The sequence below is a fragment of the Protopterus annectens genome, chromosome 2.part0, assembly GCF_019279795.1.
Source record: "Protopterus annectens isolate FY-2018-M chromosome 2.part0, PAN1.0, whole genome shotgun sequence".
NCBI lineage: Eukaryota > Metazoa > Chordata > Ceratodontiformes > Protopteridae > Protopterus > Protopterus annectens.
This window is the reverse complement of record NC_056728.1, coordinates 1,431,920,684-1,431,943,583: the sequence shown is the minus strand read 5'-3', so window position 1 is coordinate 1,431,943,583 and position 22,900 is coordinate 1,431,920,684. Positions and strand designations below refer to the sequence as shown.

The following is a 22,900-nucleotide window of genomic DNA, read 5'->3' as shown; positions in this document are numbered from 1 at the left end:
ATGGGGGCTTGACATTTTGCCAGGTTATCACTTAATAGCAGGAGGTTAGCATTAAAGTAGCTCCTGAATACTCCATGTTAAGCTGAGGGTCCATGTTATGTTTTTACTTCAAAGGAGACCATTTCTGGTCTGACCTTATCAGGGAAGACATTACAATAGGGGGTGTGCAGCACTCTCCCATATTATTGAGGACCAATAGGGGGTGTGTGTTTAATAATCTAGGAATCTCTGTGCCTGTACCTTTGGTGTCATACAGGATTCCAAGATAATAGTGGGGTAATTTAAGTCACTCATGAATATGGTATTGGATTGGATTGGATGATTAATGTTTCTAATAAGTTTAAATACATGGTATGGGTTAATCCTGGGTCATAGAACGGGACCTACAGCTTGCAAGCAAGTGGTATTGGATTTGGCCTGTGGTGATTTCAACATGGAGCAGCTCAAGTGCATTGTCCTGTCTGACCAGCCTTGAAGTATATTTATTTTGATGTCAACAGAGACACCTCCACCTTTAGTCACTGCCTGTGAAGTAGCTTGTGTAAATGTGTGGAAGGTATTATAACCCTGAACTGTTGGTGTGCTTTCTGTGGCCTTAAAACATGTCTCAGTAACCACGCAGATGTCAGCATTCTCTAGGGTGAAGAGAGCTTCTAGCGACTGGAGTTTTTGTTTAGTCTCCTAGCACTGAGCAGTAATACCTTTAGATTTTCTTGGTTTTGCTTTGCTATGTCCGAAGTACTTTCAGTTTGGCATTGCCTAAAAAAGGCACTAAGGGGGGAAGACATGTTTTAGCTAATATTCTTAAGCCTACAGAGGAGAGGTGCAGACCATATGCAGAAGAACTCATGCACCTACCAACACGGCTTCTAAAGGGGAGCTCTCAAGGCTGTCAGAGGACAGTAGGGGTTAGGACATACTCCTCTGCAACAATATGATACCACACCAGTGTTCTTGATCTCATCACCAGCCCCAGATGGGGAATGCAATCAGCATGGTGTAGACCTAGTGAACTTGGGAAGAAGTTGGTGGCAGCTGATGTTATAAACCTTTGAATGGTATGCAGTCTGACCCAATATTCATCTTAATAAAGAGGAATGAACAGGCTCTACAAGTCATGTAGTACTGAGCCATTAAAAAACAAACCAGCAAGGTTCTAAATCAAATCTAAATTATCTTTTTATTATAGAAATGTACTGCAGGGCTTCAAACAACCTGAATCCAGGCTGGCTTGCTATTTCCACACTTTGTCATACAATCATTACTATGTTCATGCCCCAAAGCATATACTCACCTTCAAAGCTTCCATGCCAGCCTGGATAACAGGAGCAAATACAGTCTCACTCTCACTGGTATCTGCAAACATCTCTGGAATCTGGTCTAATAGGCTACAAAAAATCAAAAGTTAAGACAGAATATAAATATACACGCTTAACTAAAGAATAAACTATAAATCTACATTATTTTTCTACACATGAAAAATAATGCAAGCACGTGTGCAAACACACACACACACACACACACACACACACACACACACACACACACACACACACACACGTTAACAAAAAGAAACAAGCACTGTAAAACTGAATCTACAGTTTACTCACTGGCATTATTATACTATGGTAGAAATAAACTGCATCTACAAAAAGTCTTTAGTCATCTTGTTATGTCTGTGATTGCTATTATGAACAGTTAACTGAGCTAACATTCATTTGCATTTGTAAGTGATTGCTATAGTAAACTAATCAATCTTGACTACAATAACGAATCACTTTGAAAGTTATTGCTTGTAATTTAGTTACTAGAGTTCAGTCATTCTCCAAATTATGTTCTGAAAACAATTACAAACAATCACATGTGTAATGGATGTGGCCTGGCATACACCATGCACTTGAATATTTAAAAAAAAATATTGTTTGGCACAATGAGATGTGCTAGAACTTAAATTAAACCATAGCTTATTCATCATGGTTTATGATTAAATTGGTTATATATTTTGCTAAACGGCAGTTTTTCAGAACTATTTTTTTAAACCTGTTATTTCAAGTGTTTTACTCTATTTGCAGTGGTGGAAAGGTGTACGGTCTAGAAGCATGTAAAGTCTGGGACTGTGGGGGCTGCATTGTGGAAGTTAGCATACAATTCCAAAAATCTAGAAAGCATTCCTCACTGTAACTGTGACTGAATGTGCAAGATTGTTATCTGCAGTGGGGCCACTGACTTTATCATCGCAGTCAGGTATTAAAGGGTGCTGTTTATCTGCCCTCAAACAATGCAACAGCACATTTTGTCTGCAACAAGTAAGGTTTGGTTTTATTGGCCTGAATATCTGATTAAAGATATAAAAAGTAAAACATCAATGAGCATTTGGAAGCCATGTATCTGGAACATGCATCTCCTAAAGGGGTTATATGTATATTTTCTGTGGGCTTTCTTCAAAGGAGGTTTAAGGTATTACACAGTGGAGACCCTGGTTGGCTTTTCTTTGTGACTCTTACTTTTCGTTTTTGTCTTGTCATAATGGTACACTTGAGTTTTTCCTTGTTTGCTTGCTTGCGTCCCACATTGCGGTTGCATTGTTCACAGTTTTTGAAACCGACATCTGGGGTAGCTCCACTGCATTACCTTTCAGGTTAGGAATACTACTTTAATTTATTTCATGTATATGAAGAGGAAACTTTCTTTTGTAGACCAAATTCCTTTTTGCCTTGAAATAATTCAGGTGGGTTTATTATGCAAAGTGTGACACATTTGTTATCAAGAACCTGACGTGTTACAGGGACAATACTCCCACACATACGTTCAGAGGCTGTGCCCACAAAACAAACTGTTTTTCATTTGTTGGCAAGCTTCATATTTGTTGTTACAGTGGATCTGAGGCTTGATTCAGCATTCAATAATCACCACACATTTCTTGTGTAGTTTTACTTCTGGTACTACAATGAGAATATATGAAACCATGAACCCAAATGCCTAAGGTATTATCTTGTTGAAGTGGATGGCAGTCCTGCCATCTGATCATGACATTGTAATCTCTACATTTCAAAACATATATCCCTAGTAACTGATTTTATGTATTAGCACCACACATGATTTATTCAGGTTGAGTGTAACTCCCAGAAATATCCCTTTTTTGGTGGTATGTGACCCAGTACATAATCTTTCAGTTACTTAAGAAAAAAGGTAAAGTGCACAGCTGTGGGTAAATGTTGATTTGGTATCACACATATTTTTGAAACTTATATCTGTGAAAATTATGTGACACCGCCCTGTGAAATTACCTGGAGAAACTACTATCTAAATGTTTGCTGTTGACTAGTGAATGAAACTGAGACCCTTGAGACATCTATTCAAATCCCCAAATTATCTGAATCTCTTACGCCCTCAATCATATCTAAAGATCATTTACTAAAGGTGCTAAATAAGACCAAAATACATCCTACAGGGGACCTGAAAGTACATCTGGTTGCTTAATCAACAGTGTTAAATATGTCCTTGCAGACACATTTCTGAAAATATTGAACTTGTTAGCTACACATGTTACCCTGATGAGTGGTGCAAAGCAGTGCTGATACCCCTCTGGCCTTACAATCGACCTGAGTAATTTTAAATTAGTCATACAAACCTCAACTACAAAGCCATGTAATGTTTTATAACTGACCTCAAACTGTGATATCAAGAATCTTGTTAAACTTGACCCCAAAAAGTTTGGCATTGTGAAAGGTAGATCCTATTTAATGTGGTAAAATTCTTCAAAACTGTTTTGGAGGCTGAATATGGTGCACAAGCAGCATATCTTGACCTGGCCAAGGCCTTTGACACTATGATGGCATTAAACAATAGCTTACTGCTTTAAAAATCAACCCATAAGAGGTAAAATAGATGGCAACTGGCTGAAAGACAGAAAACACTCAGTGTGAAGTGCAGCTGCCTCACCAGAAAGTATGACAGTGACCAGTTGTGTCCTCAGAGCATGGTGATGGGACCACTCCATTTTAGCATTTACTTCTCAGATCTCCAAGCAGACAGCCCAGATCTCTGACTAACAAAGTTTGTAGACAATTGTAAACTGGAGGCTGTTAAATCACACTATGGCACCCACACCCTCAGGAATGATCTCTACTTAGCACACTGTTGATGTACTAAAGCAAGCTCAATCTAAATGCAAAAAAACAAAAAAAAAACTGTACTGTCATCACTTTCAATAAACAAATACAAAAACAAATAATAAAGAGCCTGCAAACAGGACTACATGACTACCAGCATCTCTACAGCACGGCAGTGTCTTCCACCTAGAAAGGAACCTGAACTAATCTACCCCCTTTACAAAACACACCAGGCGGCTGACACAAGTCAAATACCAGTAGTCAGTAAAATAAAACACATAATAAAGAGCCGGCAAACAGGACTGCACAACTCTCTCTTTGTGCTTTCAGGTTACGGTAACTGAAGCACTTAATAACTTGAAATAAACTGCTTCAACCGGGCCAATCCTCTACTCTCACCCCATAAACCACTAATAATGACGACTGCATAGCTGTAAAATTTAACTCATCCTTTACAAATACTATATGTTCACTTACAAAACCCACAGTAATACATTTCCAACTAACTCAACTATACCCAAAGACACCACTGACTCCTCCTCTTTTAAACCTGTTCAAACGTATACCACAAAAAAGTTGCTCTCTAAACTAAAGCCCACAATCCTTACAGCTGACAATCTGCACTCAAGAGTTCCTACAACTCGCAGCAGATGCCATCTCCTATCCTGTCTCCATTATCATTAACTGATCTATAGCTGAACAATGCATTCCTGTAATCTGGAAAATATCTTACATAATTCCTCTGCACAAAGATGGCAACTCTATTTATTTCTTCAACTGCAGACCCATAGCAATCTTATCCCCCTAGCCAAAGTCTCAGAAAAATGCATTCGTATGCAGCTCTTAAAATATATTTTATCTAATAATCTCATTTCAAACATACAGTATGGTTTCCGCCCAAATCACAGTACCACAACAGCCCTTCTCAGTTTTACCAATACTATCAACTTATATAGAAATTACAGAAATCTTCTATCATCCGTCTTCTTTATTTTTATTTATTTATTTTTTATTTTACATTTGTTTTCCGGGCTAGTCCAACTGGATGTATGTCTATTTTCAGTGGAGGTCCGGGGAGAAAAGCTTCACAAGTTTCAAAAAAAAGTACACAAAGACAATGAATTTTCCAAAGACATTGGAACTACTAATTAGAAAGTCACACAAAAAAAAAATGTCAAAACCTTCTTGGACCTATCGAAAGCTTTTGATACTGTTCCTCATCAGAAACTACTTAATGAACTCTCCACTCTAAAACTCAGCCTTTCATCACTTATATGGTTCCACATTTACTTAAATAACCAACAACAATGTGCCAAATGGCAACAAGACTTCTCTTCCCTTTTACCTGTTACCATGGGGATTCCCCAAGGATCAATTCTAGGTCCCCATATCTTTACCAACAGGCTCCATACAACTACTTCTCTAGCCTCCATTGACCAATATGCTGACGACTGTACTGTCATCTGTGCTGCACCTACCCTAAAAGAAGTTGAAACGAGGACACAACAGTCCTTCCCAGCTGTTAAAGCCCAGTTATCAGACTCGCAACTCATTCTGAATCCATCCAAAACAAAACTCATACTCTTTCACCCACCCAAATCACGTGACCTAACAATTCTATTCCAATTATATTCTTCCAAGAATACCATAATATTGACAGTAGTCCAAACAAAATTATGTATGAATTTTGTAGTTAACTATGTAATTTTGTTAACTGCCTCAGGAGCTTTTCTCCCCAGACCTCCACTGAAAATGGGCTCTGTCTCAGTCGGACTTTACCAGTAAACAAATGTTAAATAAATAAATAGACAACCCCTCCACTCATCATACTGTTTAGACAACAAATCACTTCAAAACAAAAATGTAATTTTGAACTTGGAACTTTGGTACTTGCACTGATAGCTCCCTCTCTTTTGACCATCATGTGACAACAGTTGACAGGAAATCATTTTATTTAATCCAGCTAATTGGCAAAGGAATATCATCAAGTTCTAATGGGGTAACCACATCCTTACACTTGCCACTAAACTGTCAATTATTTAGCACATCACACCCTTTAGATGTATCTCACTAAACATATCTACAATTAGAAAGACCCCAAATGTTCCTAAAAAGATCACAGGCCTAAACTCCCTGAGCTACCAAGAGAGTCTGGAAGCTCTATCCATTTATTCAGTGGCTTATAGATTTTTGAAGGGTGAGCTCTGTCTTGCATACAGTGAAATTACAGACTTGATTGTTTTCTGTTTCTCTGCAAGTCCAATATCTCCACCAATAACAGAACCAAGGACAAACTTTCATCAGCAGATATACAAAATATGTTGGAGGGATATGTTTACAACCCAGTGCATTCCAACCCTCTGGAATAAATGTCCCCTGCATGTTAAGCAGTGGGACTCACTAGCTTACTTAAACCATAAACTAAATGAAAGGATGGATATCCACAAATTTACACTAGAATTTACTAGTATGGCCCTCCAGGGAAAAAGAAGCTGCAGTCTGAGGGTGGGTACTGCCAAAGTGAGAATGGTTATGAGACTCAGTGGTGTTGGATTATCTATGGATAGGAAACATTCTTCTTACAAGACAGAGTGGCAGACTTACAGAGGTAAAAGCAACTTGGAAGTCAAATGGACCCTCTGTGTTTGCTGGTACTACATGAGGGATGACTGCATTACGGTTGCCTGTTATGCTGGTTTTCTTGAAGCTCTGAGGGGGGATGATGCTTTCTAAAAAATGGCCTCCTTGCTGCAGGAAAGGTTCTGGAACAGTGTGGTACAGGAGTATGAAAGGTATTTTATAGCAACTGTCATTTTCCTCTTTCCGCCAGCTCAGAGAAGACTTTCTTGACTGTTTACAAAAAACACTGCTTCATTTTACTGTCTCAGAGTTAACATCCACTAAGAATGACAATGCAGCCAGCTGATGATCACAGAGATCGGTTAGATGGACATTTTCTCACATGGACACAATTAAGTTTCAACTTGTCTAGTATGGATTTTAACTTAATTAACTTATTCCTGGTATCTGTGTCTGGGAACAATACAGTGGTGAGCTGCACCTATTCTGATGATTTACTGTGGTATTGGACCATGTCAAAGTGAAATAACTCAAGGTCATAAAACAAAGATCTGAGGAAGTATGTTCCCAGTCTCCAAATCTGTCCAGATGCAAAATCTTTATTTAGTAACAACGAAGTTATGGTTGCAATTTTCTTTAGATACTATATGAGGTTCAGTATTATGGTATGTGAATCTGATATATGGTTGTAAAATGGGCCTTACTTGTTGGACAGAGCATGATAAATTGAATCAGGTGTCTTGAGGCTTGGAGGTAAGAAGCAGGGTTTTTACCAGTAACACATACCAGTTAGAGAACTCTAGCACTGGTTAAATAATTCAAGGTTATGGTTCCTCAGTTTTGAAAAGCACACAATATTCTTTCATTAGGTTTCTCCAGAGGGAATGCAGAACAGCCTATTGATTATCATAGTCTGTGTCAATTTCTGGGTGACTCAATTTGTTTCATACAAAACTTCTCCTCCCTTGAGGAACACACCAAAGAATCTGTGAAGACCCTGACAGGGAACTTCCTCTAAGAAGATACTGGAAAAGTACAGTTTTGTACCTACCATAAATGTAGATGCTCGAAGATCCACATTGCAGCAGTCCTTACACTTGGGTAGTCCGCTGTCCTCGGTCGGCCCGAATATCAAAGTATAAGGCTGACGTCGGTCAAGGCGCATTAGACTGACATCAGGACGTCAGGGTACAAATGCGCATGACCGACGTCATATCCTCAGTCTTTTCTTGCCCCAGATGTCAGAAGACCCTAACAAGAAAGGTCAAAACCCAAAGACAACAAACAACCAACCAACCACCCTAGCACTAATAATATGTACAATATATACAATATACACAATATTTACAATCCAACCCACACAACCGCCTCTAACTACAGAGGGAAGGAGGGAGGGTAAATTGGACTGCAGCAATGTGGATCTTCGAACATCTACATTTATGGTAGGTACAAAACTGTACCATGTTCTTCATCTCACATTGCTGCAGTCCTTACACTTGGGTAGAATCCCAAAGCAGAGGTAAGGGAGGATGGCACAACTATAAAGAAGCAGGAGCTGCCAAAATGCCCTGTAAAATAGCAGTGGCAAAACCAGCCCTAGATTTAGAGTAAAGTGGAAGGTGATAATGCTTAGAGAAAGTATGCACTGAACTCCAAGTAGCTGCCTCCAAGATATCTTTAGTTGCCACCCCTTAAAAGCTGTTGAAGTGGCAGTAGCCCTAGTGGAATGAGGCCTAATCCCAGCTGGAACCTCCTTGCCATGATGGGAATAACAGAAAGCAATGCACAACCCAATCCACTTAGAAATAGTTTGTTTTGACACAGGCTTTCCCTGAGAACTCAAAGCAAAAGAAACAAATAACTGCTGAGACTGCCTGAACCCTTTAGTTCTGCTCAAATAATATCGCAACTGCCTGTGTATATCCAAAGTGTGCAAAATCTTTTCCCCTTTATTTTGGGGGTTTGCATAAAAGGTAGGCAAATGAATAGTTTGGTTTAAAGCCACACTAGAAACCACTTTAGGCATAAAGGAAGAATTAGTACGCAAAGATACCCTATCCTTATGGAAAATTAAGAAAGGCTCAACTGCCATAAGGGCCTGTAATTCAGAAACCCTTCTCGCAGAGGTAATGGCCAACAAAAAAGCAGTCTTCCATGATAAATATTTCAACTCAGCAGTAGCTGCAGGCTCAAAAGGTTGTAGAGTGAGTTTCTCCAACACAAAATTGAGATCCCAAGCAGGAGTAGGAGCTCTCCGTGGCGGTCTTATATTCTTTGCCCCTCTAAGGAATTGCTTAAACAAAGGATGAGAAAACAATGGTGGGTCACAATCATAGTGAGCAGAAATTGCTGCAGCATGAATCTTAATAGAAGAGAAGGACAAACCTTTGTCCAGTAACTCAGTAAGATATTGAAGAGCCACACTTAAATTAGGCTTAGAAACATCAAATGCTTTTGCTGCACTCCAAAATAAAAATCTCTTCCATTTATCTGCATACACTTTCCTTGTACTAGGCCTTCTGGCCTCCAAAATAACATTCAAAACTTGCTGTGGAAGCTGAAACCCTCCAGGGTTTAAAACAGAATATGCCAGGCTGTCAGGTGAAGAGAGTGAAGTTTGACATTGAGTAAATGACTGTTCTCCTGAGACAGCAGGTGTGGAATCGAAGGTAAAGGCCATGGAGGCTCCCGTACCAGACTTCTCAGTAGTGGGTACCAATGCTGTCGAGGCCAATCTGGAGCTATTAAAATCATCTTTGGCTTGTCCTGTCTGACCTTCAGAAGTACCTTTGGGAGGAGAGGCAGAGGTGGAAAGGCATACACATGAAGACTGCTCCAATTGAATGAAAGAGCATCCACTTTCCAAGCTGTGGGATGAAAACTTTTTGTGCAAAACTTTGGCAGCTGGTAGTTTAGTGGAGAAGCGAACAGATCTATGTCTGGAGTTCCCCATGACACTGTCAATTTCTGAAATACATGAGGATCCAATTTCCACTCGTGGGGATCCATAATTTGTCTGCTCAACACATCTGCTAAGGAGTTCTGTGCTCTCGGCAGAAACCTTGCCTGTAGATTTAGCTTTAAACTGAGAGCAGTCTCCCACAAAATCATTGCTTGTCTGCACAGAGGATAAGAATGTGTTCCCCCTTGCTTGTTGATGTACCACATGACAGTTGTGTTGTCTGTTAGAATCAACACCTGCCCTGGAAGAAGTAAATCCTTGAAAGCTATTAATGCAAATTGGACTGCTAACATCTCCTTCAGGTTGATATGTAGATGTAGAAGTCTGGCAGGCCACGTGTCTTGTATCCACTTTCCATTTAGATGAGCTCCCCAAGCTTTGTCTGAGGCATCTGTCGTTAGAATCTGACTCGCCTCTGGCCGGGTCACAGAGAGTCCCTTGTTTAGGTGACATTCCTGAGCCCACCACAAAAATTCCTTTTGAATGCAAGGTATTATCTGAATGACAGTGTCCATATCTTGGCAGTGCTGTGTCCATACATTTTGAGATACCATTGTAGCTTCCTCATATGCAGTTTGGCATTGGGAAGCACCAGAATACAAGATGCCATGAACCCCAAGGCTTGAAGGACTGTCCTTGCAGTCAGCCTGGACTGATGAGACAATTGATGGAAGTAAAGAGAAAGATTCTTTTGTTTGTCCGGGGTCAAAAGGCCATCTGGGATGCTGTATTCAGTCTCACACCCAGAAAGCACATGTCCTGAGAGGGTACTAGACTGGACTTTATTTCGTTCACAGAATACCCCAGGCATCTTAGCACTGCTATCACATAGTGTAGATGATGAAGAAGTTCGTCCTTTCCTTGAGCCAGAATCAGGCAATCGTCCAAATAAGGATAGATCTGTATTCCTCTTAGCCTGAAGAAAGCTATCACTGGAGCCAGAACTTTCGTGAACACTCTGGGCGCAGTAGATAAGCCAAAGGGCAATGCAGAGAACTGATAATGAGAAGTCCCAGCCCGAAAACGTAGATACTTCCTGCAACTTAGCCTGATAGGAACATGAAGGTAAGCCTCCTTGAGATCCAGAGTCACCATCCAGTGATCTTTGCCCAGCAGAGGTAAAAGCTGTTGTAACGTCAACATTTTGAACTTGGGAATGTCCAGATAAGTGTTGAGGATAGATAAATCCAAAATTGGTCTCCACGTGTTCCCCTTCTTTGGTACTAGGAACAGGCGAGAATAAAATCCTAGGCCCACTTCTGACAGAGGGACCGGTTGTATGGCTCCTATTTGGAGCAGCAGAGAAATCTGTTTGTGAGCCTCTATTCTTTGCTGAGGAGGAACGTCTGGCATGCCTTTGAAAGGAGGCAAGGTATGGAAATAAAACCTGTAACCTTGGTGTATGATATCCAATACCCATCTGTCTTGGGTAATTAAACTCCAATTTTCCTTGAAAAGTGCCAACCTTCCTCCCAAAGGTGCTGCCAGACGAGAAGGCTCTGGCAGCTGAAAAGGTAGGTCATTGGGTCTGTTTACGAAAGGACTGACCCCTGCCCTCACACGAAGACTGTGCAGGTGAACTCCCTGTTCTAGGCCTGAAAGAACCGTGAGCTCTGCCCCTACCACGTCTAGACCTACCCCTAGACTGGGAATCATAAGAAGGATACGTCCACCCCTTGGTAGGCCAATTTCTGCTAAACTTCGGAGGCTGAACCTGCAAAAAATCTTTAACAGTCTGCATAGACTTAGCCTTGTCTTCCATTTTCTTTAAGACTGCCTCAACAGGTGAACCAAATAACACATCAGATTGTAAAGGAGCATCTAAAATCCTTGTCTTAACATGGTCAGATAAATTCTGATCCCTTAGCCAGGCGTGCCTGCGAAGAACTGACCCAGTGGCAGCCACCCTAGACGAGGCCTGTACAGCATCAAAACCACATTGCAAAGAATGCTTACCCACTTGCTCAGAGACATGTACCAAATCTTGTAACTCTTTACACTCAATACCTTCCGCCAGAGCATCTACCTTAGACTTCAATTGAGACAGTAGATAGTTTTGGTATTTCAACATGTGAAACTGGCAATTCAGAGCCCTCATAGCTAGGGTGGAAGAAGTATAGACTTTCTTTCCCCATCTATCCAAAGCCCTGGCCTCTTTATCTGGAGGAACCGGATTTTTAACAACAGAAGCCTTAACACCCTTAGGCCCCTGACTAACAGTTTCTGGGTCCACCCTAGGACTCTTAAAAAGATACTTATGAGCTTCAGGCACCCTATAATACCTATCCGGCTTAACAGGAGCAGGAGGCAAAGAATCAGGATTAAGAGAAGCCTCTGCAAACACATCCTCCACAACATCCAGAACAGGAGGTATAGCCAAAGGCCTATGCTGGGGTAAAACAAAATTCCCTAAGCCTTTTCCTGGAATCAGAGAAGTCCTGACCTTCCCACTTAAAATGCTCCCTCATGGAATGAAGAGTCTCTGAAAAAGAAAAATCCTCAGGAGGAGAAACAGAAGGAGTAGAATCATCCACATCAGAATCAGAATAAGGAGAATACTCCTGCAAGTCTTCCGCCGAAGACTCTGAAACATCTGAAGCCTGCTCAGAACTCCCCAACTCAGGTTCCACCCTAGGCCTCTTATCAGGAGGGGGCAAAGAACCCCTAATCAAGGTAATCAAATCTTCTGCCATTTTAAGCATATGCTTCTTGGGCACAGATCCTGAAGAACTAGGAGTGACACCAACTGAAGCTAAACCTGGCCTGCCTCTGGGGGAAGCCTTGGAAACAGAAGGAGAAGGCCTAACCACCCTAGGAAGGGAGGGGAGTACAGTAACCTGAGAAGCCCCTTCAGCCTGACCTGCCTCCTGAGAGGCCACATCCTGCAATAACAAGGACTCCCCCTGGGACTCCAGAGAAACCTCCGGTGGAACCACCGGCTCCACCGACACCTCCAAAGAACCGGCGTCCGGTACGGACGACTCGTCTAATCTGGGCTTAGCTGCCTTATCCTTGCGCTTCTTGAAAGCGGGCGGAGCATCCGACGGCATATTATAATTGCACCGCTTCCCGAAGACTAACCTGGCACAATCTAACCTTCTCTTAATAGTGCGCTTATTGAATCTAGCACAAAAGCGACACCCAACAACGTCGTGCTCAGGCCCTAAACAAGGAATACACAAAGTATGATAATCTCTATGCGGTATCTGTTTCCCACAAGAAATACAGTTATTCACTTTTTCTGACATCCGGTAAACCACTGAGGCAAGAAAAACTAAAATATTCCCCAACGGGGTACTTAGCCAACTTTGACTCGGTCTGAAACTCCGAATTCGAAAAATTTCAGAACGCCGAACGGCACTTGCAACGCTGCTTCTGCATCGGACCATGCGGTAAAAAAGACTGAGGATATGACGTCGGTCATGCGCATTTGTACCCTGACGTCCTGATGTCAGTCTAATGCGCCTTGACCGACGTCAGCCTTATACTTTGATATTCGGGCCGACCGAGGACAGCGGACTACCCAAGTGTAAGGACTGCAGCAATGTGAGATGAAGAACATCAGAAGATTAGTGCAGGCCTTTCATCTCTGTTGTACAAGCTGGAAATACTGTTTTGCAAAGTGGCATTAATCTACTGCTCTTGGCTAGACTGGCATGAGTGCATGTACTAATTATGTTTAGGTGATGATCTTGCTGTGAACATACTGGCAATAATTTACTGCTGCTGTAAAACAGGGATGTGATCAGAAAATTTCATTCTGAACTCTCAGTCTTACTGCACATTACAAATGTGTATACCTCTCCATATGCTGCCCTTTAGGCACTGAAGGGATGATATATTTTTTTAGAAGCCATTGCCTCCTAGACATTAAAGTATGCTCTTTTGCAAATAAGTAAGCTTACACGTATGCAAGCTGTGTACAGATCTTTACTGTAGGCATTAGTTTAGAGATTTAAAAAGAACATTTTGGTGGGAGGTTGGCATAATGGTTAAGGTATTTACCTTTCAAACACAAGGTGCAGGGTTTGATTCTCACATGGGGTGATTGGCTAGGCTTAATATGGCCCACAAGGGCAGTTAACCTAGTACTAATCTATGAACCTACGGTTCTATAACCTACACTTTTCTTTCTGAGAAGTAAACTGCATATGTTTGGCTATACCACTGTTTAAAGGCAGCTAAAGTTTTGTGTATACTAGGCAATATGTCTACTTTTATGGCCATTATTCTCTTTGAAATTCATCATCCCCATGAAATTAAAAGAAAAGAGACAAACTCATGAAAAAACTGCAATTTCAAAGTGTTTTCTTGTCAGGGTTGACAGACATCCCTGTTTGAGCTGGAGTGTACTGAGATCAGCAGCCCAATCCCAAATCCAGTACTGACGGTTAAAATCCCGGCGAAACACCCTTCGCTTTGTGATTTTTGATTGACTTGTATACCGGCATATCAGCCAATCAAAAATCGCAACGTGGAGCTACTTCTGTTTAATGTGGAACTGCTTTTTTGGTCAAATATGGCAACCCCCTTTCTTGTAAATAAATGGAATGCTACAAATCATAAGAATCTTGCTACTGGCTCCTCCTTGTACAAACATTGCAAAACTGTTGACAGCTGGTCAGATAAGTGCTCATATCAGATAGAGAGTTCACAATAACTAAATAATATTTTTAAACACTTTTATTAAATTATCACATAAACATAGGCATACTTGCATATGATTTCATGTATTTATGTGTATTTTTTGCCAGTGCTGGTTTAGTATGTCTATGTGAGGCTGAGGTGGGGTGCAAGTGCTAACCTTCTCCTCATGACTGTCTGTTCCAGTCTTGGGTGGAGAGAGCTTAGCCTCCAATTTAGCTATATAATTGCATCTCTCGCTTGCATATGTTAATGTTTTGCGGTAGGAGGAGAGGGTTGTGTACATGAGGCAGTTGTAACATTGCCTCAGGATACCCAGGTTCACCAGCTGGACTGAAGAGTATATCTGAAATTGCCCTTTGGTCATGCTTGAATAGTAGGCTGAGCTGCTTGGTCGCTTGGTTGGTGAGGGGTGAATAATGAGCCTTGCCCTGCTGGGCAATCAAGTATATTAGTGCTTGCTATTAGGTCTGAGCAAGTGCTGGACTGTAGGATGCTTTTTAAGTGCTTAGGCTGAGAGTTAGACTACTTTCAAGGGAAAAATTGAAGAGGAGACTTGGTGGAGCCGGGATAAATTTAGCCCTAGCTAAATGGCGCTGCCCAGATGTGCAAAACCGTGCAAACGCGGTTTTTACAGCAGGGAAATGAAAGAGATAGAAATTAGCCCAAAATGGCCTATAAACTACTAACTTCTGGGCTGGAACCACTCCTTCAGGTACAGATGGCTGCTCAAAGCGCCCTCTCTCACAGGTTTACAGAGAAACCTCCCTCTATCCAAGTAAGGTATGGGCAACTCAGAAAATTGTAACACAGCCCTGAATTCAGCACTAGCCTGAAAACTGGACTATACAAGCTTAGAAAGGTGGGAAACAAGGAAAACATTTTTTTAAAAGATAAGGCAAAAACATTTAAAACAGCTTTAAACAACTGCAAACAGTAAAAAATACACTTAGAACAGCTTTAGATGACTACAAGCAATCAGAAAAGGCTTTTAAACAAATTACCCAATTAACCAGTAAAAAAAATCTCAAAACTGAGCCCTGTTCCTGTAGTCTTCAATCAGACAAGTTCTAACTGCACACTCCTGCCACTGCGGTGCAGGGGAACCTTCTCCAAAAAAGAAGGCCTGGATTAGTGCTCAAGTTATACAAAGAAAGATAGATTCAGCAGGCCAGGATCTAAGTCTACACTACAGCAAACAAGGCGCACCAATTTCACTAAGAAATACTTCAAATATGCAGGCACTATAAGTCTTTAACCAGAAATTCCCAGCTCAGAAGGGCAGAGTCCAGCCTCTCCTCCCACAAGAGTGCAGACCACAAACCTTCTTAATGTAAAATAACTGGCCTGAAGCCCTAGTGCTTAAACCAGAACTAATACACATTTAGAATAACACACACTGAGCCTTCAATCAGCAGTTCCCAACTTAGAAGGATGTAAGCTACCTGTCCTGCCACAACAGTGCAGACCACAAACCTTCTTAATGTAAAACAACTGGTCTGAAGCCCAAGTGCTTAAACCAAAAGGCTTAGAATGATAGCTACACTTTAATCAGGTTACTACCAAGCAGTAATAAATACAATTGAATACTTTTAAGAAGGCCTGGATTAGTGCTCAAGTTATGCAAACAAAGCTAGATTCAGCAGGCCTGGATCTAGTCTATGCTACAGCAAACAAGACGCACCAATTTCAGTAAGAAACAGTTTAAATATGCAGGCACTATAAGCCTTTAACCAGAAATTCCCAGCTCAGAAGGTCAGAGTTCAGCCTCTCCTCCCAGAAGAGTGCAGACCATGAACCTTCTTAACGTAAAATACTGGCCTGGAGCCCAAGTGCTTAAATCAGAACTAATAAACTTTTAGAATAGCAGACACTGAGCCTTCAATCAGTAGCTCCCACCTTAGAAGGATGTAAGCTACCTGTCCTGCCACAACAGTGAAGACCACAAACCTTCTTAATGTAAAACAACTGGTCTGAAGCCCAAGTGCTTAAACCAAAAGGCTTAGAATGATAGTTACACCAAGCAGTAATAAATACAATTGAGTACTTTTAAGATGATGCAAAAGCAAAATAAAGTAGGACGAAACACAAATACAGTAAAAGCAGATGAAAAAAGTGCAATTTTTTTTTTTTTTTTGAGTGAGCAAATGAGATGGGCCCAGTAGGAGTATCCAAATGCAAATTTACAAGAGGGGCAGGCAGTTTCAAAGCCACCAAGATTAACACCAAAACAAAAGCAGGGAGGGCGGATGGGAACTGAAAAAACTGAGCCACAACTTCCAGCTAGATAGTATTCTATGCAACACAAATAAATCAATTTAAATGCTGTATTATTTGCAGAAACCGAATAACATGAAGTGAAGTACCCCACCTTATCACTGGCTATTCAGGAATTGTAATGAGGATTAACTGAAAAAAAAGAGCCACAACTTCCAGCTAGATAGTATTCAATGCAACACAAATAAATCAATTTAAATGCTGTATTATTTGAAAAAAGTGCAGATAAAGATTTACTTAAATTCATTTATACGTCCAGTTGATTGCATGTAGGTCTTAGCTGGCCAAAGCTCAGAGTTTAAGTTTGTTCATGTTGGTGTGAATGACCTGAGACGTACCTTCCTGGACTACATGAAAAGAGACATGGAAGAGCTCTCTGATCATGTATCCCAGGTGGGTATGACCCTGACCCTGAGTAGCATCCTGCCCTCACCAAGAATGATACCGCAGTATAAAGAAAAAAATATAAATTTCAACAATTGGCTAAGCTTCTGGTGTTATTCAAAGGGGATCCAGTGTCTGTCAGCCTGGGACGACATGCTCAACAAACCTCGTTGCTTCACAAGAGATGGCTTGCATCTGTCATCCCTAGGCTTTTGAATACTGGCCAAAGCTCTTGCAGCCCCCATAGTGTCTTTCTTAGGCAAGGCTCAAAAGTCAAACCCACCTCCATAAATAGCACAAATAAAAAATGAGGGTTATGCTACTCAACGCCAGGAGTTTAAATCTCAAAATGCACGTGCTCGAAACACTCCTCAGTATGGAGAACGTCGACATCTGTGCAGTAACTAAAACCTGGTTCAAGGCTCCACTCCAGCACTACCGGGCTACAACTCATACCACACATTTCAGACACAGAACATGAACCGAAATACAAAAGTAGGGGGTGTGTAGCCATATTCATCAAGGATACCTACACCTCCAGGTTAGTGGCACAGCATGATTCCTCCGAGATCATCCATGTGCAACTAACATTAGGCAAATCTGCAATGCAAATTGTGGCCTGCTACAGATCACCCTCCATGACCCAGAACCACCACTCCGCCTTTCTGGAGACACTGGAAAACATGAAGGTCCTACCGAACACCTTGATATTGGGTGATTTCAATTACCCTACCACTAACTGGGAAAACTACTCAAGTACAAACTCCCAGGTCCAGCGCTTCCTGGAATTTATCAACTCAAATGCCCTGGATCAGCTGGTAAACTCCCCCACCAGAGGTGAAAACATATTGGACCTGGTCATCACCAACATGGGTGACAGGTGTTCCACACCAGAGGAAAACCCGTCACTAGTTACATCAGACCATAAACTAATCACTCTGGATGTCCACACCACACCACCACCTCCAACCAAGGAAATCACAGTGAAAAACTTTTCTATAGCAAACTTCACCTTACTTAAGACAGAAGTGGTAAGTTTCACAGCCCCCATGCTAAAGGATAACAGTGTCCAAGATGCAAGAACCTTTACATATGCACTCTGAGTACCTACAAGGATGCATGGATCGTGCCATCCCTAGCAAAACCAAGACTCACTCCCCTAAGAGAAGAAAACCAGTCTGGTGGACCCCTGCCATAAACAAGCTATACAACAGAAGGAGGAAACTAGTTCAGAAAAAAAGCAAATCCCAAGAGGGAAAGACATTCCTGATCATTATCAGTAAGAAACTAAGGTCCCTTATAAAATCCTCCATGGCTAACTTCGAAAGAAAAATAGGCAAGGATTCGAAAGATAGCAAACAACGACCACAGTATCCAAAAAGTTCTTTAATAAAATCTCTGACGTCTCGGCCAAAGCCTTCAAGGAGAATAAAATTGTATACAAGCATCCACATTTTATGGATTCGAAAGATAACCACAAAGCCTTCTTTAGCTATGTGAAGAATCTAAGTGGCAACTCGCAGATATGCTCTGAGCTAGTGCAAAACAGCACAAAATATACTGAACCCACTGCTTTTGCCAACATCCTGGCAGATAGATTCAGTGCAAACTTCACCCCCCCCCCCACTCTCAAAAGGGCCCACAACAATACCGGAAAAGTGTAGTGTCCTGGAAATCACAGACGCACAGGTGAAAACAGCCCTTTCAAAAGCCAAAAGCACAGCGTCAATGGGGCCAGATGGTGTCCCACCTGCATCTTGCACGAACTACAGAATGAACTAACCCCCCCACCTAAACACACTGTTCAACCTCAGCCTCTCCACAGGCTACGTGCCCACAGAATGGTGCACAGCAATGGTTATTCTGCTCCACAAAGGAGGGGCCACAACTGACCCTGGTAACTATCGCCCCATAAGCCTGACTAGCCTGATCTGCAAGGCTATGGAGCACATCATCATGGAACTCATTAACAAAGACATTGGGAACCTCCAAGTACTTGACCCGACCCAGTTCGGCTTTGTTAAGGGCAGATCATGCCTACTAAACCTGGTTGACTTCTTCGAGACAGTCACCAAGGCCACAGATGAAAGGAAGGTAGTTCACACATCCTACCTTGACCTCTCCAAGGCTTTTGACACCATTCCCCACTCGGGAATTATAGAAAAACTCACCAGCCTGAATATAAACCCCTACGTCACGAGATGAATTGCCAACTGGCTTACAGACAGAACTCGAACAGTAAGAATAGCAGGCTCCAGGTCCGAGACTAAACCAGTCGCAAGTGGTGTCCCACAAGGCTCGGTCCTGGGACCCCTACTGTTCGGCATATACTTCTCAGAAGTACAGGCAAACACAGGAGGACTATGGCTAACCAAGTTCGCCGATGACTGCAAACTGGGAGCCATAATTGACTCTCTGGCTGACACGGATATTTTCCAAAAGGGCCTTACTGAGACGGACACCTGGTGTCAAATTCATGGTCTCAAGCTAAATGCCAAAAAATGCATAGTCATCCCGTTTGGAAAAAACAAAAAACCCATGAATTACCACATAGGTGGCAGCCCCCTTAATACAGAAGAGGTAATAAGACATCCGGGGACCCAGGTAGATAGTAATCTTTCCTCTGACAATCATATTTCCAAAGTAGTTAAGAAATCCTTCTGTAGCCCATCTAATTACTAAAGGGTTCGCATCTAGAAATAAAGAGGTTATAGTGCCCCTCTAGTCGTCACTCATCAGACCCATCATAGAGTACAATGCCCCATTTGGGATGTACCTCACAAGACACTTCCAACAGCTGGAAAGACCACAAAAGTACACAAGACACTTCCAACAGCTGGAAAGACCACAAAAGTACCTCACCAAGAGGATTACAGGCCTCAAACAAATGTCCTATGCAGCCTGACTGGAAAAACTCCAGCTGTACTCAGTCGCATATCGCTTACTCAGAGGTGATCTCTGCCTGACTTACAAAGCCATGTCCAACTTAGAATTGATGGACATGCTCCACCTAAAGAAATCCAAGTCACTGCGAGCCACTTGCTCTAGTGAGCTAAACCTCGCCACAGCAATAAATAGAACATGCTGGAGGGATAGATTCCTGTCACAGGGACTCCCCATGCTTTGGAACAAAATTCCTAACTACATTAGACAGAGCCCCTCACTAACACTCTTCAAGAGAAACCTTGACGAGTGGGTGGGTAACAGAAAATACACCCTGGGATCACTTCATTGGCTCTTCTTGACAGAGGCTCAGTTAATTAATCAATGGGACGGCGAAAGCTGACACACTCTGGCTAGGCTTATAAATGCCCTTGGGCAAATAGCCTAGTACCTACCTATGAACCTATACATTAATATAAAAGAAAACAAATCATATTACCATTTTTTTCATTTACATACACTATATAAATTTATTTCTTTGTAATAACTGTCATTCAGTCCAACATTTCATAAATGTCTCAGTTCCTGCCTTCCCTTAAACCTCACACATCCTCCTCCTGAACATTATTCTGCATGTATTTTTCCAACAAATTCCATTTACTTCTAAGCAATTTGCTTTTATATAGATCCTTCTTCTAGTTCTTTTAATCTCTTTTATAATTCTCAATATTTCAAATACAGGTGGTTTAGATTTTGATTTCCTAGTAATTTTCTAGTAATTGCTTTTTTGGCAGCCAACAGAATTAAACTTAATAAATATTTACTATGTCTAGGCAAGTCACATCCTGTGTTCCAGGTCAAAAGAATAATTTCCTTAGTTACCATATGCCATTTATTACAGAGTACTCTGCCTGGAGTTCTAAAAACCTGTCTACTCATTACACTCACCCCAAAAAAGCATGCTCCTAGTTTCCTCTTTCTTCCCCAGCACACTTACATTTGCTATCTATCTGAGGAAAACATTCTTTGAAGTCTGCTTGGGATATAAAAATACCTCTGCAAACACTAGCAAGCAAAAGTCCTAAACATTCTGGACTTTGTTGCATATTTTGAAGCCATGTATATGTCCTCCCATTGCTCCCCTGTAAAATGCTTTTCCAGTCTCTCTTCCCAATATTTTCTAACCTCTCCTGATTGATTCTTGTAGTTACTATGTAATATTTTATATGCCCTACTTATTACCCCCTTTTTTAACAGCAGCTTCTGTTCAACATTTGACTGAAAACTCACCTTGGATTCCCTTATCCTTTTCTCTTTGCCTATATCAATCCCTGGCAGTGAAGGTAGTCTATAGCCTGCAGTCCAAACTTCTTCTTGGCCTCATCCCACTGTTTTACATTTCCCTGTCTAGTTATTTGCTCCCAATACCTTAGTTCCTTTGCCTTTCTCCTCCAGTACATTTCAGCCCCCTCTTGCCTATTGTTTGTATCCCTACTTGTAGTCATCCCTATTGACAAAATCTCCTTTCTCCACTGCTGTGATGGCTTAGTTCTTATAATACATTCTGAAACTTTATGAATATAATATTCTGCATGGTTGTTACTATTCTTCTTAAGGATGTGCATCCAAATCCCCACTCTCTCTCTATTTCTTGAACTCCCCTCTACTTCATCACCATGTCCTTCCATCTTGAATTATAACATTCTGCTTCTATTATGCCTTAACTGTGTAGCTCTAAAATATCTCTTCAAGTCAGTAATCCTAAACATCCTTGTTTTATTGGGAGGATTGACTTATCCCACTTAACTCCGGCCCACCTCCCCTCCCAGATAAATTCCTTTAGCTCTTTGCTAATTATTGTCCACAACTTCTTTTCTGGTTTATAAAAATATTCCAGACCTGTACGTCAGACTAAAGGGATCAAAAACATTTTTACTGATTGCATCTTACTATCCATTTCCATAAAAAAAAGACTTTCAAATTTTCACACTTTTGTGTTAACTTTCATTTAGTCTCTTTCCACATCTCCTTAGTTGCCACAACAGAAGCCTTTTTCATACATACTTCTAAATAGTTTGCTTTATTGTGTCTGCATAAATATGGGTATTGGTGAATGAATTTGGGTGTAAGTACATAATTTACAGCTACTGCCTTTGTTTTATCTTCATTAATTTTGTACCCTTAAAAAGACTTGAAAATGTCTCAAAATGTTCCACGACACCAATATATCCTTTTCTGGATGCATCAAGCACAAAATACTATCATCTGTAAATAATGACTTTTCTTGACTACCATATCAATTATATCCTTGTATTTCTTACTCCATTACTTTCTTTGACAATGGCTCTAAATACAAAGCAAATAAAAAGAGAAATAGGACACCCTTGCCTAGTTCTTCAGTTCCAACACAACTTATGGGAGAGCAACCCTCCCACTTTAATTCTTGACTCCAATCCTTCATATATCCTCTTACTTAACTTTATTATAATTGTGCCCTGGAGTGCAAATGCTACCATTGCCCTACTCATACAATCCCAACTAACTATTGCAAATGCTTTCTCTGCATCAGACTGACCACCAACAGCAGTATTTTCTTGCATTCTGTTGATCTCTGGATCATCACTGTTCTATTAATGTTGTCAAATGTGTGCCTTCCCTCTACAAATCCATTCTGATGCATATCTATCAGTTTTGGCAACACCTTTGTCATTCATTTAGCTAGTATAGAAGTAAACACTTTACAATCATTGTTTAAAATTCAGATGCGTCTATATGAAGCAGGATCTGATGGGTCTTTACCCTCTTTGGGTAATACAGCCACCACAGTTTTCTTCCACAATGATGATGTTTCCTATTCTTTTAAAATACTAGTATGCAAAACCTTCCATATCTTTCTTTTTTTTTAAACAAGAAACATCTTTATTAAATTACCACTTATGACAGACAATCATAAATTCATATAAATGAAAACAAACCATATTGACATAATTTTAGGTGCAAACATTATACATCACAATCCATATTGATGATTTTAGATGCAAACACTATACATCACTTA

General features: G+C 41.0%; 1 protein-coding gene across 1 annotated transcript in view; it reads right to left on the bottom strand.

Annotated features, from left to right (window-relative positions):
• The window catches only part of SEC24D (SEC24 homolog D, COPII coat complex component), an 866,900-nt gene that overhangs the window by 244,558 nt on the left and 599,442 nt on the right, over nucleotides 1-22,900 (bottom strand). Inside the window, exon 13 of the mRNA XM_044061657.1 lies at nucleotides 1,295-1,388. Within this exon, the coding sequence (XP_043917592.1) occupies nucleotides 1,295-1,388 (94 nt within the window). The remainder of the gene's footprint in view (nucleotides 1-1,294; nucleotides 1,389-22,900) is intronic.